Source organism: Carassius gibelio, chromosome A2 (assembly GCF_023724105.1).
Source record: "Carassius gibelio isolate Cgi1373 ecotype wild population from Czech Republic chromosome A2, carGib1.2-hapl.c, whole genome shotgun sequence".
In the NCBI taxonomy this organism is placed as follows: Eukaryota; Metazoa; Chordata; class Actinopteri; order Cypriniformes; family Cyprinidae; genus Carassius; species Carassius gibelio.
Window position 1 is genome coordinate 6,942,372 of NC_068372.1, and position 16,859 is coordinate 6,959,230.

Below are 16,859 nucleotides of genomic sequence, written 5' to 3' on the forward strand. Positions count from 1 at the left end.
AGCACTTTTGATTAATGTACCAGAATTTGTCTAATAAAATGTCGGTAAAGGTGTAAAAAAAGTTGTTCCTCACAGCTGTTCTCCAACAAGGGAGGAGTTTCGAGAGGTGGATTTGGGCGAGAGGTCATAGTCGCTGTCCGAGCGATACAGGAAAGATTCCCGCCGTTGACCGTGACTGGCCATGTTGGGATGAAGGACCAAACCGGAGCACGGTGACACCTGCTGGTCCAGTGGACTGCAGCCGATAGAGAGGCCATTCTCCACCTCCAAACTACACAGGTGGACACAGAAAGACAACATGATGATCACACGAATAAAATACAACTCCATAAACTACTAGTTAGTCTGAAAACTGAAACCAAGTGAAGTTCTGCATTGAAAATCATACTCTTTACATGGTTTAAATTGACCCATAAATGCCACATCAAAACGAAACAAATGAGTGGTTGTCACTTTACAGAACGGTCTGACAGTTTCTTCCCGTCTAAGAGGCCGTTTACACATCAAAGTCAAAAAATGGAAACTTATTTATGCATTTGGCCTGTTCTTTTACACAAGAACAGCATTTTGGGGACTGAAAATTCATATTAAAAACAGGTTTCAAAGTGCAATGCATAGTACATGTTAGGTATGTAGACATTAGCAGTACGTGTCAATTTTAAAGCCAAGTGTGAACAAACATACACAGCGGAGTACATGGTGCTGTTGTTCCTGCTCAAGAGTTTGCTAACGCTTCTTCAGCAAAGTGTGGATTTACTTCAACAATATTACAACCAACAGCAGAGACACATCATATACAACATATAGTCATCGCTTCCCTACAGGTCATGTTTAATAACAAGGTGACAGTGCCAACTACTGGCCTGGAATACCTAATACAGCGTTTTAGGCTGCTTTCGCGGATATGTGTAAATGCAAATCATTTTGATAAACATTGTTGTGTATACGTGAAACATTTTAAAAATGAAAGGGAAAAACTTTTCCATTTTTGACTACATCTTTGTAACCAAGATGATCTAGAAAGTTGACAAGCTATAAAACACAAGCCTGTCTGAGTTAGTGTATCTGCACTGAATGAAATTATATAAGAAATTAGATACAGGAAAAAACTCCAATACAAAAAGGTAAAAAAGGTGGATGTCGGAGTTTAAAAGAGAGATGCAGAAATCCATTGAGAATAATATACTGCAGTCAATGCAAGAGTTAATGGAAAACAACACTGAACAGAGATGAAAAGATTGATGGGGAAGAAAGGAATTGTGTAGAACAGGTCAAAATTGATTCTTTGAAGTGAAGGTCATTGAGCTGCCTGCATCAATGAGAAAACAAAGGGAGCTGAACCATAAAGACAATTTTACTTCAATAAAAAACAAATACTGGAAAACATTTTCTGTGTCTTTTCATATCAGTGTTTCGTACTCTCCTTACGTCACTGCACTCTCTAACAATTTCTCTTTCTCCCCCCCCCCATCAGGTTGGCCGAGGGGGGGGGGGGCACTGGCCTGCTCATTTCTAACAATTGGAAATACTCAACCTACTCTGCCCTATGCAATAATAACTCATTTGAACACTGTAACAGCTCCTATAGAACTCCAGGTTGTGGTGATTTACCGCCCTCCTAGCCAAATTCTCTCAACCTTCCTAGAGGAGCTGGATGGGCTGCTGTCCTTATTCCCGGAGGATGGCAGTCCACTTTTAGTCTTTGGCGACTTCGATCATTCATCTGTACAAACCTTGTGTTACAGACTTCCACACAATTGTATTGCAAACAACATTCTGGTAAGACCCCTACGAATATCTAACCATTCCTTCATTACATTTAAACTACATTTTGCTACCTGTTTATCACCAACCCCTACTTTTAGATGAAAACTATGCTCCCTTTCCCACTTCCATCATTCCTCCGTAGTATCCTCCTCTCTTCCCTCACCTACTAATTTTTCATCTCTGGATGTGAATGCAGCAACTGACACTTTATGCTCTAGTTTAACCTTATGTCTAGATGATATTTATCCTCTCTCTTCCAGGCCAGCACGGTCTGCTCCTTCTAACCCCTGGTTATCCGATGTTCATCTTGACTGACGGCTAAAGGTCTTGAATTCATGGCAGCTTTTATTGGCCAAGGCCTATCAATAAGGCCGTTTGACCATGTCAAACAACCAATCATAGTTGTTTCGTTCATCGTCACATTTCAAGGTGTGGAAATGTCGCCACAATAACAGACCGAATATCAGACTGAAATATTTCACATACTTTTGAGAATCCAGTGTTTAGTTGATCCTGATAATCTCTCGTCAACACAGTTGTAAACACGATGGCTTTCTTCTTTCGCGAGGGGGTTTGGTGCCACGGTATCTTTGTTTCCAGGTGGAAAGGTAAAGAACGTGACACACACGTCTTGCGGAAATCCTATAGAATTCAGCCAATCTGACAACGACTTTGACACTCCTGAAGTGTTTCCACATTTGTGTCCCATATGCATCAGACGTTTAGCCAACGGTCAGAGACTAAGGCTCGGGTAACTCCACTGCTCAAAAAACTACACTAAACACTTCACTTACAGATTGCTACATACCTGTCTCTCACCTTCCATTCATAGCAAAAACCATAAAAAGAGTTGTTTTCAACTAGATATCATTGTCTCTTAACAGATCAACAAACTGGACGCTTACCAGTCAGGTTTCAGGAGTGGCCATTCAACGGAGACTGCACTAATGTCAGTCATGGAAGCCCTGCGGATTGCAAAAGCTGATTCCAAATCATCAGTTCTTATTCTGCTGGATCTATCTGCTGCTTTTGACACTGCCAATCATCAGATCCTCCTGTCTGCCAACTCATCACTAGGCATCACAGGGATTCCACTTAGCTGGTTTGAAACTCACTGGTAGATCTTTCAGGGTGGCTTGGGCAGGGGAGGTATCCAAAGCACATCAACTTGTCACTGGGGTTCCTCAGGGTTCAGTTCTTGGACCCCTCCTCTTCTCCATATACACGTCATCACTGGGTCCCATCATACAGGCACATGGCTTCTCCTACAATTGCTATGCTGATGAAACACAGCTCTATCTTTCATTTTAACCAGATGATCCAACGGTAGCTGCATGGATCTCAGGCTGCCTGGCGGACATCTCGGCATGGATGAAAAGAATATCACCAACAGCTCAACCTGGAAAAGACTGAGCTTCTTGTCTTCCCTGCCCTTCCGACTCTAAAGCATGATTTCTCCATCCAGCTAGCCTCTTCTACACTTACCCCATCAACTTCAGTCAGAAATCTTGGTTTAACCCTTTTGAATTTTGCTCAACCAACCTAAATAGGTTGTAATTCACTGTAATTTTACTGTAGCTTAGTGTACATGGGAAACCATGGCATGACCAAAGCTATAGAGAAAGTAATATTGGTGGGCTTGAACTGACTAGGGAAGTGATTCAAGTGTATACAGATTAATAAGGACTAAAGTACTTTTAAAGAAGAGCAATGGATGGTCAATTTAAATAGCTTTACTCAATTCCCATTATTCAAATATGTGTTGTAATAAAGCAAAGTTGAAAGATTTTAACAGAAATGTAATAACTTCACTCACTTTAAACCTTCAGGCACCATTGGATCCCATTTGAACAGAAAGAATGCAAAAGAACTACAAAAGAATGCAAACTGAGAAGGCATCTCAGCTGACAGAATAATAGGCCACAGAGAGATGTGGTTAAAAGGAACTGGGGGAAATGACATTGGGAGTTATGCCAGACGGTTGCGAAGGGTGTCTGACAACACATTCAGAATGGTTTAAAACCTGTCAAAGCCCTTGGTAGAAGAGCCTAGCAACTCATCACCTCTTATGTGTGTGTGTGTGTGTGTGGTAATAGGCAAGCATTGCAAGAGTCTAGTTGCTGCTGAAAGTGCAGGATCATCATCAGCGGCATCTGGAGGGCAGAAACTCTACAGGGAATTTGAGAACACAACAGTTGGAAAGAAAAAAAAAATGTAATTTTTTTTTACGTTTTCTGAAAATGTGAATAGTGAACTGCCCATGAAAAACTCACTTTGCAGCTAGAGTTTTTATGGTTGCTAAGGTGTTCTGTGTAGTTGCTAGGAGTGCTTGCTTACTGGTCCAAGTGTAAAGAGCACAGTAGAGTTGTGGAAGTAAAAATCCCATTCATTTTCTCCGCAGAGAATTTGTTTTTGAACAATAATGCATTAGATCTTTAAAGACAGACCTACCATATAAGATATAATGTTTTTAAGCAATGATAAATACTTATGTAGAAATATTTTTTAAAACCACAATTCTGGTAAAGATTTCACTTCACAAACATTTCTGATTATTAGCAATGCTGCTGCTTTTTCACTTGTTGCTTCAAATAAACCAAATTATTTTTTTATTCAAATGTAATAATGTGATTCCTCCGAACATGCCACAGGGGTGAACAGTAGTTCATTATCATTTAAAGAGACATGCACTGTAATGGGTCACTGTGAAATGAAATATTTTTGACAAGATAAAAAGGGTGTTGTTTTACACAAACATTGAGGAATTTTAACCAAAGAATCATACCCATTGTATGATGTCCCCAATATGAACAATAGTAACAGTGATGCTTGTCTTAAGAAATTGCTTTAAACACAAACACTAAATATCATAAAAAATTCCTTACATAATAATAATTACAATTATTGATCCTGGTGGCAAATATGTTCATGAAGGGGTTTTGATTTCAATGGAAACTCACAGTAAGTCTCAATTAAAGCAAGGATCCAGCCAGACAAGGTTGCAAATATTGAGTCTTACCAGGTATGAGACACAGCCACTGTGAAACGTCTGCGTTGGCGGACTGTTTTATTCACCACCAGCTTTCTAAACATGCCTGGGTAGTTTTGGAGCGAGTTTCTTGCACCAGCTGCGAGCTCTTTCACATCAGATTGACAGCCCTTGTCCAAACTTATTTCCATCATCTGACTGAAAGGTCTAATGTCAGCATCTTGTTTTAAATCCATGAGGAAGAGTCATACGCAGAGTTTTGTTAAAGCCTTTAATCTAATGGTTTGGCTGTAGATGTGTCTGCTGCGGTTCTGTGAAGGCCAGACTCTCTTTCACATTTATTTTTTGTCACTATCTGCTTCAGTCCTACCCTTTCCCCTCCCCTCTATTCTCCCCTCTTGCATACTTCTCAGGCCTCTGCCCAGCGCACCCTCCCCTCCCAAGAGTCGCCTTTCCCGGAATGTTCTTGGAGATTCTACTTGGCGCTGTTTAGATGGATCATATACCTGATATGGATGGACAGGTGCGGATGAAGAGGTGACATTAAGTGAGACATTTATTAATTTTGATATTTGGTATAAACAGCAGTGTGTCTTGACTGACAGCATTTGATCAATACATCCAAATCAGGTGTAAATGCTTTCTGCATAAATGGATTTAATGTGGTTTAAATCAGATGAGATCCCATAACCCAGTGTACAGTGTTACATAATGGGTCACATTATTTAATATGATTTTATTAAATTATTTAAGGATTAACTGATGACGTATGATATGTATAATTCAGGGTTTCTACAGGTTTTGACTTTGGTTTGGTTTGGTTTGGACTGCATCCAAGCAAAATCTTATTAAAGCAATTTTTTTAGGTATCTATGTCAAATTTGGAAGACAACTTGAGATTTATGGCTTAGATTTTCTTGTCGTTTCAGACTGAAACTCTAAAACACTGACATTTTAAAATTGTATTTTTTGTGTATTTTTCATGATAATAAACTTAAACTTTTTTTTCACATTTTAAACTTTGTTTACCTTTTTCAGTAATAATCTGGCATACCCTAATAACAAATATTTGTTCTTGTTTTATGCATGAACTCACTTTTAAGTTACATTTCTCAGAAAACAAGACTTCAAATGCATACATTTTAATTTAAAGATGTTTAGATAACAAAAATACTGAGGAATATATACATTTTTTTGAGGTCCTTAATTTGTGAATGGGAGAATTAATACTTTTTAAAACTTTCAAAACCCCCAAAATAATGTATAACACATTTTATTTTCATTAAAATTAAATCAACTGACTGTAAATTGATTATGAACAGACATTCCTTTGCTCAAAACAAACATACATTTTCAGTGTTACTATGAACCTTTTAGTCAGTTAGTGTGATGTAATTCAAAATTCAAAGCAAAATTCAAAAGAAAAGAACTATTTAGCATTTATAGGATCCAGAAAATAATAAAAATAATAATAAAATAAAAACTAAACTGTATCTATCACTCAGTAAGTTATTTTTTTTTTCATTAGTAAAACAAAATACAGAGCAGTTAAAAGTCTAACCTTGAATCATCTTTGAACATTTATGTGCTGACACAATATTCTGGTGTTGAGCTCACCTATCAGGCGGTACTGGTGTGATATCTATACGTGGTGGAGTAATGAACCCCAGTGACGTGGGTCTGGAAACGTGATCTTGAGGACTGCGGGCCCTCTCTGCCTGTCTCCATGACAACGGTGGCAACACAAGTGTTCCTGAGTGGCGTCTGGGGCCTCGCCAGAGATCCACACCCAACGTAGCTCCTGAAGACGGCCATCCTGAGAGGTCCTTGCTGTCCTAACATCATAAAAATAGAGCAGAAATTTTGTAGCTTTATATTATACATCATCAACTACACCTACAGCATGCTCATGCACAATCAGTGAACTCCTCAGGACGTACACTGGAGGGAACTCTATAATTGAGTCAGTATCTAATAAAAATTGACCCTTTTCTTAATAAATCCAGGTTCGAGGTCTTTGGTGGTAGGTCACTTGGGTAGGTAGGCCACAGTCCAGGACCCCGAAGCTGCCTGCCTGTTGAACATAGCACCCCAACCAAAGTTGGAGGCATCCATCGCGACAATGACATGCTTGGATACTTGTTCTAAGGGCACACCGGCCCATAGAAAAGCAAGGTCCGACCAGGGGCAGAACAGGCAGTGACACATCGGTGTGATGGTGACACTGTGTACCGTGGCGCCATGCCCATCTCAGGAATCAGTAGTGTAACCAGTGCTGAAGTGGTCTGATATGAAGCAATCCGAGCTGTGTGGCCGTGGTTGTTGATGCCATATGCCTCAGGAGCCTCTGAAAATGTTTCAGTGGGACCACTGTCCTGCCTCTGAAGGAACTCCGGCAGTTCAGCACTGACTGGGCATGTGTGTAGGTGAGATGCGCCATCATACTCACCGAGTCTAACTCCACACCAAGATATGAGATTCTCTGCATAGGGGAGAGCTTGCTCTTCTCTCTTTTGATCTGAAGCCCAAACTGACTGAGGTGCCAAAGCATGAAGTCCCTGTGATCGCACACCTTCTCTTGCGACCGGGCCATAATGAGCCAGTCATCGAGTTGAGGATCCTGACGCCCGCTTGTCACGCTGTCAGTCTCTGTTTTCCTGGGTGTTCCCTAGTGAGCTCACTTCTCCTTAGGCACTTCACCATAGGCACTTTAATTCCTCTAGTCTGGTCCTGTCTTCACAGTAATTGTCCTCCAATTAAATCGCACAGGTGCTGACAATCCTTTGTCATTAGTCTCCTTATATATAGCTGTCCTTCTCTGTTGTTTGTATGGAGTCCTTACCCTATGTGTACGAATGTTCTCATCTCCCGAGACTTCCCCTTACCTTCTCGTTCCTCCGAGTTCCCGTTTCATCCGGTTCCCTCTTTTGTTTTGTTTTGTTTTGTTTGGCTTCCTGGACTGTTTATTTTGTATTTACCCTTTTAGTTTATTAAACATACTTTGCAATTGGATCCTACCCTCTCCTTGTGTTTTTCCTAAAACCCAACCATTACACCGCTGCCCATAGTAGGGCAAGGGTGCCCTCTGCGCGCTCCGTGAAGACATGGGGGGACAGGGAGAGCCCCGAAGGGGAGGACCTTGTACTGCCACGCCTGACCCTTTAATGTAAACTGTAGGAACTGTCTGTGACAAGGAATATCTAGACATGAAAGTAAGCATTCTTCAGGTCGATTGCTGCAAACCAATCATGGGTTTGAACACATTTGATAATATATTTCTGCATCAACATCTTGAGCGGGAACTGGTGAAGGGCCTGATTCAAGACTCGCAGATCCAAGATAGGGCGAAGGCCACTGCTTTTCTTGGGCACAATGAAGTAAGGGCTTTAAAATCTCTTCCTCATCTTGGCTGGAAGGACTGGGTTGGTTGTATCCTTTGCCAACAGAACAGCAATCTCCTCACGTAAGACAGAGGCGTTCCGAACTGCCACCGAAGTCTCGAGAATGCCATTGAACTTGGGAGGTCGGCTTGTGAGCCAACAGGATGGGTTGGGCAGCGCAAGCCATGTGCTCAAGCTCTGTACGAGTGGCACCAAAGGGACAACCGATGTACCTGCAGTGGTGCATCAATGAGAGTGAGGAAGCAGTGCATCGCTCACTGTTGACCCACAAGCCTGGAGGAAAAGGAAACTGCTCTTTAAAAAAAAAAAAAAGCCATTGAGGAACAAAAAGACAAGGAAAAAGAAGATTCTCTTCCCGGCCCTCCACGGGGGAAGAAGCGGTGCTGTCCCCGCCACCTCCTGAAGAGCAGTCTCCCACATCTCCGGGTGGCCCGTGTCAGGGCTGCTTCGTCGTCTTCTAGGAGGATTTAGCAGCCGGATGCGAGGGGCACCGCACTTTGTGTCTCTCATCTCAACCAGGATGAGCCAGAGATGGCACTACTGGACCACCAGAGTGGACACTGACTTCCCTAGGGACTGGTTTGTGACTTCCAACGCCTGGAGGGCGAAGTAAGTTGCTGTGCACAGGCCCTGCATCAACCCCGGGTCGGTATTATTCTAGTGCATTTTAAGTCCTTGGCTTGGTGAATTTGCAGGAATGCCATGGGCAGAGGAAGCTTGGCCCACAGTACTGTAAGCTTTGGGAACTTATATCTTCGACATCTGATCCCCCGGCAGCAGACCAAATGACATGCTGGGACTGCCATAAGACAGCCCAACTAAATCACCCAGCAGCTGCACAGGACAAGCGCAGCAGAAGGGCATGGCGGAGCGGAGAAGCTCACACTGTCACCTTCAAATCTCCCAGAGCACTAGCCGGCAGTCCTCTACTCATAGCAGAGAAACCGGGACCGTTAGTGACAGAAGGGTCTGCTCCTTTCCCTTTAAGAAAGGAGAGACGCAATCATAGTGTTGCCATGGTCACGCTTCCAGTGTGGGCATGAACCATCCACAAACGCGTCTGTAGCGTGCTCAACTACTCTTGATTATAAGCCCTTCCCCTAAAACCATGTGTTATATACAATCCAATACATTCTTGACAGATAAAATTCCCATCATACATTATTTCCTGTTGCTGAATATCCTGTTTCACACAAAATAAAACGGACAAAAGAAATAAGTTTCTTCTGCTGCCCGAGGCTGCATTTATTTGAAAAATACAGTAAAAACATTGTGAATCATTATTGCAATTTAAAATCACTTTTCTATTGTGCAATTATAAAAAATGTGATCAAAGCTGAATTTTCAGCATCATTACATGATCCTTCAGAAATCATTCTAATATGTTTATGTGCTGCAATTAACTTTCTATTAAATGATTAATAGAAAGTTGAAAACAACAGCATTTATCTGAAATTGAAATTTGTGTAACCTTATAAATGCCTTTACTGTGACTTTTGATCAATTTAATGTATCCTTGTCAAATAAAAGTAATAATAATTGTACATACCCTAAACCTTTGAATTGCAGCATATCACAGTTTCCACAAAAATATAAATCAGCAAAAATAAATCATCATCATATTAGAATGTTTTCTGAAAGATCATATGACACTGAACATGGGTGTTATGAAGCTGAAAATTCAGCTTTGAATACCGACATAAATTACATGTTAAAATATATTAAAATAGAAAATAGATATTTAAAATATATTTTCACAATATTACTGCTTTTATTGCATTTTCAATCAAATAAATGCACCCTTGGGGAGCATAAAACTAGAAATTTGCTTATAAAACACAAATATATTACAATACAAACACACAAGTTTTATGAAACACACAACAGTGGGCACCTGTACTGGACTTTATCAGTCAGCTTGGTCCATAAATTGTATTCTTATCTTGGTTTGTTCAGGTTGATGTCAGTGAAGAAGCCTAGGCATCATTTATGCTACATGACTTATATCGAGCACTGTTCAGTTTCTACTGCTCCAGCATGTTGACTTTATCTACTGACAGTTCTTTATAGATACAGCGTGTTTAACGGCTGGCTCCCTCAGTGTGATTGCACATCACTGTCAGTGTAGCCGCTGGACAACATCCTTTGTAACAGCCTATAGCTGAAGAGTGAATATATCACCACAAAAATATAGCTCAATTAGAATTGACCAGAAGAGAGGGGTGTTACCAGGAATTCCTTGAGCACGGCCTGTAGATTAACTAGCGGATGGCAATCTAGACATTGAGAGAGAGAAAACAGCAACTGCTTCTGTTTAATTGGCTGAGTATGAACATGAGTTTAGGACTAGCTATAATTCTGGGAAATATACTGACACAGCAGTAATTGGATGAATCTCATGAAACCTGTCTAGAACGAGTCTGGGTCATATTTCATCCTGAAACCAGAGGAAACAAATAAATAAATTTGATTTTGCATGAAGAAAATTCTATTATAGGACACCATTAAGGGTAATTCTCATTCAAAATTCTCATGTAATGTGCCTGTTTTTTGTTTTGTTTTTTTTTACTTATGTTTTAGTTTTTAGTATTTTAAATTTAACAGTCAGTAGCAAAAAATTTATTATTTTATTATGTATATTTGTACATAATGGTTATATTTAGTGTACTAGAGTTTTTTATACAAATTATTATACATATTAGAATTTGGTAAAAAATGGTAAAAACAGTAATATTGTAAAATATTCTTACAATTTAAAATAACTGTTTTCTATCTGAATATATAGTAAAATGTAATTTACTCCTGTTTTGAAAAGCTGAATTTTCTGCATTATCATACCAGTCTTCAGTATCACATGATCCTTCAGAAATAATTCTAATATGCTGATTTGCTTCTCATTTATTATCAATCATTAACAGTGGAAAAATATTAATAATAGTGCTTATTATTATCATGATGAAAAAAGATTTTTCTTGCTTCATATTTTTGCAGAAATGTATTCTTTGATGAATATATATATATATATATATATATATATATGTTTTTATATGTTTTATATGTTTTTTTCTTCTTAAGTTACAAAGCTGCACTGAAAATATCAATCATTAATTCATTTTTTTTTTCATTTGTTTATGAATAAATAAATAAATAAATAAAGTATATTACTGCAATGCCAAAGCATGACATAGCATGACATAACATGACATGACATGACATAACCTTTGTTAATCTGCTATACTGTGATATACTGTTTTATTGAGCAATTATGAAGGTCATGAAATAATGGCTTCATATAGCCAAGTTAATAAATGAAGGAGAAATTAATAGAAAGTAAAGGGGAATCCCACGAGAAGTATCATCTAATACTCATATCACGCTTTACAGATGTTATAACCATTGCAGTACAAGTGACATCTCCTCAGCTCAGACAGCATTAAAGGCTGCTATGCTCTGGGCTTAATGAGAAAAACATGAGGCAGAGAGAGAAGATTAGACATTTTCAATGGCCGAATTGAGGAAAACAAGGTAAAGGTTAAGGCTACCCAAAGGCATTGATCCAGTAAACAAATTAAAAAAACTAATATATAAAAGAGAAATAAAGATACATGGACGATAGCTGGGAGGATCGATTACCATGGCAACCTAATGACTCCTTAATGCTGAGTATGACTGAGGGTTAAGCTACAAGGCTTGTCAATAAACACGCACGGACAGAGCTCAGGGATAGAAGGATGGGGCCTTGGGGGGTTTGGATATGTCTGGAAAACCAATGCTTTACTTCCTTTTGGACCTCACAAAATCCACTTCAAGCATTTAAAGGGATAGTTCATCCAAAAATGAAAATTCTGTCATTAATTGCATACCCTCATGTCATTCCAAACCCTTGAGACCTTTGTTTCGTGGTTTAACCATAATTTTATAAAGCTGCAAGAATACTTTTTGTGTGCAAACAAAACAAAAATAACGTCTTTATTCAACAACTCAATGCATTCCTCTGCTTGAAAACAAGCCGCAGCACACGCGTGTTCTATGTTAACAGGATCACACGCATGTGTCGTGGTACGCTCGTGAATAACAGTAGCAGAGACTGTTTTCTTTGAGCACAAAAAGTATTCTTGTAGCTTCATTACAAGAAAAAATTACGGTAGAACCAACGATGTCAAACGGACTATTTTAATGATGTCCTAACTACATTTCTGGGCCTTGAACAATGGTAGTTCTGTTGCTTTCTATGCAAGGTCAGAAAGCTCTTGAATTTCTTCAAAAATATCTTAATTTGTGTTTTAAAGATGAATGAAGGTCTTACAGGTTTGGAATGACATGGGGGGGGGGGGGGGTAATTTATGATATCATTTTCATTTTTGGGTGAACTAACCCTTTAAAGTTGAAAAAATGTGCCTGCCTATTGAGAGTGGATTAGTGGTGTAACTTTAAGCCCTGCAGTTTGGGGGAAAAAAGCTAACGTACAAATCGATAAGGCCCTAAGAAATTACAAGCATCAGACAAATAGATTCTCTCCCTCGCTGAGAGAAACAGATGGACAGCATGTCCTCTATGTTCCCCTGCCTTCCAGCGGTCATTTTTGCCTCTGAGTCATAGTCACAGCACACACCTTTCTGCCTCACATTCACAGCACTAAAACCAGGCTACAAAGGTTTCGATATCTGTCAAGTAAGAAACTGACAAACAATTGTTTATTTGAAACAAACATTTCAAAAATAGCTCTAGATATTATTATCAGAGATGCATTTAAATAAAAAAGGATGTAGTAATAACATTGGAGAAATACAGCTTGTACTGTACAAATTGAATTTGCTTTATAATTTATGAATTCTTTAACACTAATACCATTATTTTCCTGTTTATTACTGTAAAGCTGCTTTGAAACAACCATAAAAAAAAAGAAAAAAAGAAAAAAAAAGTCAATGTAGCTATATGGTAAGGTCATTTACAATTAACATTCTTTCCACTTGTTCGGGCTACATTTGTTTGACTTGTCTGATGCAGACAACTTTCTTTAACATTTTAGCATCACTGCGTTGTTCTGTGTATGTCTTAGGACACTTAATTGACTTGAACCAATAAGCAACCATTTCAACAACTGCATAACAATGTGGTAAAACAAACAAACAAACAAACAAAAATACATTCAAAACCATTAGCAATTACACAGCAACATCCTAGCAACCATCCTAGTACAGCAACTTGTGCACATACATGTGGAAATCTATACTGTAATTTTTTTAAATAAATGGAAATAAAAGTTTATTGGAGAGGTTTTTTTTTTCTTTTCTTTTTTTTTTTTTTTTTTTAACAGACAATCAATATCAGCTTCATTACTTCACTTCATTGTGCATGTGTACTTGCAAATAAACTATTGAAAAAGTGAAGGTATTGTTCTTCCAAGTACAAGAACCTAATCCAGAACTGTTTTATGGAATCTCCCAAAGGTTTTGCCAACTCAGTCAAACAATATCAAGGCTCTTTTTTACTTTTCAAAGACAAAAACCGACTGTCATAACATAAAAGCACAGCATAAAACAGAAAATACTTAGTATATACATTTCTTGTCTGTAATTTCTGTGAGACTAATCCACCAGAAGGAGAAATGATGCACGTTTACCCAAACACTTTCACTGCCACTTCTGCCCAACTAAAGTACCACCAGCCATTACTCAGACAAACAGTCATTCCGTGTCAAAATCATGGCATTGGTTGAGGCAGAAGTTCCGGGGTGTTTAAACAAACAGAGCAATGTCTTGAAAGCATCACTAAGCGACAATGTTTTCACTCTTCTGAGAAATCAATATACATTTATCTCTGCACAATAAATTCAGCATTAAAATGAAAACGTCTCAGTTTACGAATGTAACCATGGTTCCCTGAGTAGGGAACGAGACACTGCGTCCTCTAGGGGTCACTATGGGAAATGCCTCGTTGTGACCCATACATACACATGCATACATTGAAAAAACACCAACATGTTGGCCGGCAACAGCCCCTGACATCACTATCGGTGCGACTATAAATATGCACCGGGAGAACATGTCATTCACTTCTTCGTCTGAAGCTTGCGTCCGAAGCATGGCAGGGAGCTAGAGGACGCAATGTCTTATTCCCTACTCAGGGAACCATGGCTACATTCGTAACCTGAGACATTCCCTTTCAAGGGAACTTCGAACTGCATCCTCTAGGGGTCGCTATGAGGAACAGTACACCCACACCACCATGCTGAGGGGAGTGCAGGCCAGAATCATGGTGAGCACTAAGTACCAACTCTACCATTTCCATGGGAGTTGCCCCTGGGATGTTAGATGGTTGTCCGTGACTTCATCCCTTATGGCAAAAGGCCTAGGCTACATACCCAACTTACCTGTTTAGGGCCTCGACCCGGGGAAAGATTTCTTTAAAGGGATACGGCAAAGAGCCTAGTATTTTATAAGAAGTCTTTCCTGTCACACAGGGGCTACCACTTGCTCTTGCATAAGCTTGCTGAAGGAACTGTCTCAACAGATCCTAATAGCAACACCCTGTTTAGATAGGTATCTGAGGATACATAGGTGGAGCAGTGCCCAAGATGAACAGGCCTTTTACCATCTCAAGAAAAGGCACGAAGCAACCGCACTAAGCACCCACAATATAGGATTTTTAGTAAGAATGCAGAGTACTAGAGTGCAAACTTACCAAAGTGTGGATTTCAGAAAGTGCGCAAAGATTTCACGTGCAAACTTACCATAACCCACATGGATTTTAAATTCTGGCACTCTCATGGCACTCTGATAGAGCAGCTCATAGATGGAATGGTGAATCCCAAAACAATGTTTGAGAGTCATCAACTCGATCTATAGTAATAAGGCTTTGGTGCTCAACTCTCATGTTAGAGTAGCGCGCTTTTCGGTAAAGGGGATTGCTGCTAAACTAAACTTTCCAAAGACACCAAAATTATGTTTGTAACACACTGAAGTAGGAAACTGTTACAATTATAAGTTAGGTAGAGCACTTTCAGCTGTGAGTCCCATAACGGGGGGTGCAGATGACATTGCACACCAAATCATCACAGACTGTGAAAACTTAACACTGGACTTCAAGCTACATGGGCTATGAGCTTCTCCACCCCTCCTCCAGACTCTAGGACCTTGGTTTCCAAATGAAATACAAAACTTGCTCTCATCTGAAAAGAGGACTTTGGACCACTGGGCAACAGTCCAGTTCTTCTTCTCCTTAGATCAGGTAAGATGTCTCAGGAGGGGCTTAACAAGAGAAATATGACAACTCTATCCAAATACCTTGACACATCTGTGTGTGGTCACTCTTGATGCCTTGACCTCAGCCTCAGTTCATTCCTTGTGAAGTTCACTCAAATTCTTGAATCGATTTTGCTTGATAATCCTCATAAGGCTGCAGTTCTCTCGGTTGGTTGTGCATCTTTTTCTTCCAAATGGTTTCCTTCCAATCAACTTTCTGTTAACATGCTTGGATACAGCACTCTGTGAACAGCCAGCTTCTTTGGCAATGAATGTTTGTAGCATACCCTCCTTGTGAAGAGTGTCAATGATTGTCTTCTGGACAACTGTCAGGTCAGCAGTATTCCCCATGATTTTGTAGCCCAGTGAACCAAACTGAGAGACCTTTTTGAAGGCTCAGGAAACCTTTGCAGGTGTTTTGAGTTGATTAGCTGATTGGCATGTCACCATATTCTAATTTGTTGAGATAGTGAATTGGTGTGTTTTGTTAAATGTGAGCCAAATCATCACAATTAAAAGAACCAAAGATTTAAACTACTTGAGTCTGTGTGCATTGAATTTATTTAATACCCAAGTTTCACAATTTGAGTTGAATTAATGAAATAAATGAATGTTTTCACGACATTCTGATTCATTGAGAAGCACTGGGTGATAATATAGTTTACTATTTTTTACAATATACATACCAAGCAGTTGAGATTTGCAATTTAGCACATAGTTTCCACTTTCCAATGGACAAAATCAAGTTTACCTCACTTTTTGGAAGTAAAATGAGTAAATGGCATTTCTTTGTTTCTATGCTGATTTACCCTAATCCTAACTGAAGAATAAATATTAAGGGGTGGGGGTGTTACAGTTCACCTTTGAATAGAAGAGTTTAATTAATATTATGTAAATTAGAATTCAAAGCCTAATTTGGTTAAAACCAACTTTAGTTCAGGTAATTAAAAACATCAAGAAGACAAACGAATGACTGCCGTTTTTTTTGACTCTGTCCTTCTTTCCTCTGGTAAGGTTTTATGGTGCCTGCCATCTTTTCCCATGTTCCTCATAAATAGCTGTTAATATTTTGTGTGTGCATATGTGTGGTTAATTTTGTTGTTTATGTTCTTGTAGACACACTTGCCTAGAGCTTGTTGATTATTTTAGTTCTTTCTCTAGAAATCATAGGAACACAGGATGTTATTGCAGAGAAAACATGGTTGTTTCATATGTAAAACCTACAAAAGGCAAACTAGGAGAAAAATAATAATAATAATTTTTTAATCATCTAAATAACATTGACCTCTGTGTGTATTGGGGGCAGAATAAAAAACAAAATCACAGCATAGCATTATTATGTATTCATGTAATGTCTCACATCACTAGGTGTCACTGCTAAAACGCTCCGGCTCTTCCTCATGATCTCTGCTGACAGCTCAAGCTCAGAAGGTTCTTCTGTCTCTTGGGACTCTGCTG

The 16,859-nt window shown here is 39.2% G+C and overlaps 1 protein-coding gene across 3 annotated transcripts in view; it reads right to left on the reverse strand.

Annotated features, from left to right (window-relative positions):
- LOC128025380 (cAMP-specific 3',5'-cyclic phosphodiesterase 4B) overlaps positions 1-16,859 on the reverse strand; it is a 56,635-nt gene extending 39,776 nt beyond the window's left edge. The window contains exons 1-3 of one of the 3 annotated variants that reach the window (XM_052611704.1): positions 16,762-16,859; positions 6,374-6,591; positions 74-271 (exon numbers count right to left, since the gene is read on the reverse strand). In XM_052611704.1, coding sequence (XP_052467664.1) covers positions 74-271; positions 6,374-6,591; positions 16,762-16,803 — 458 coding nt within the window. In that variant the 5' untranslated portion in view covers positions 16,804-16,859. Of the gene's footprint in view, positions 1-73; positions 272-4,786; positions 5,070-6,373; positions 6,592-16,761 lie in introns of those variants that run through there. The other 2 variants (XM_052611709.1, XM_052611717.1) reach the window with 2 other exon arrangements.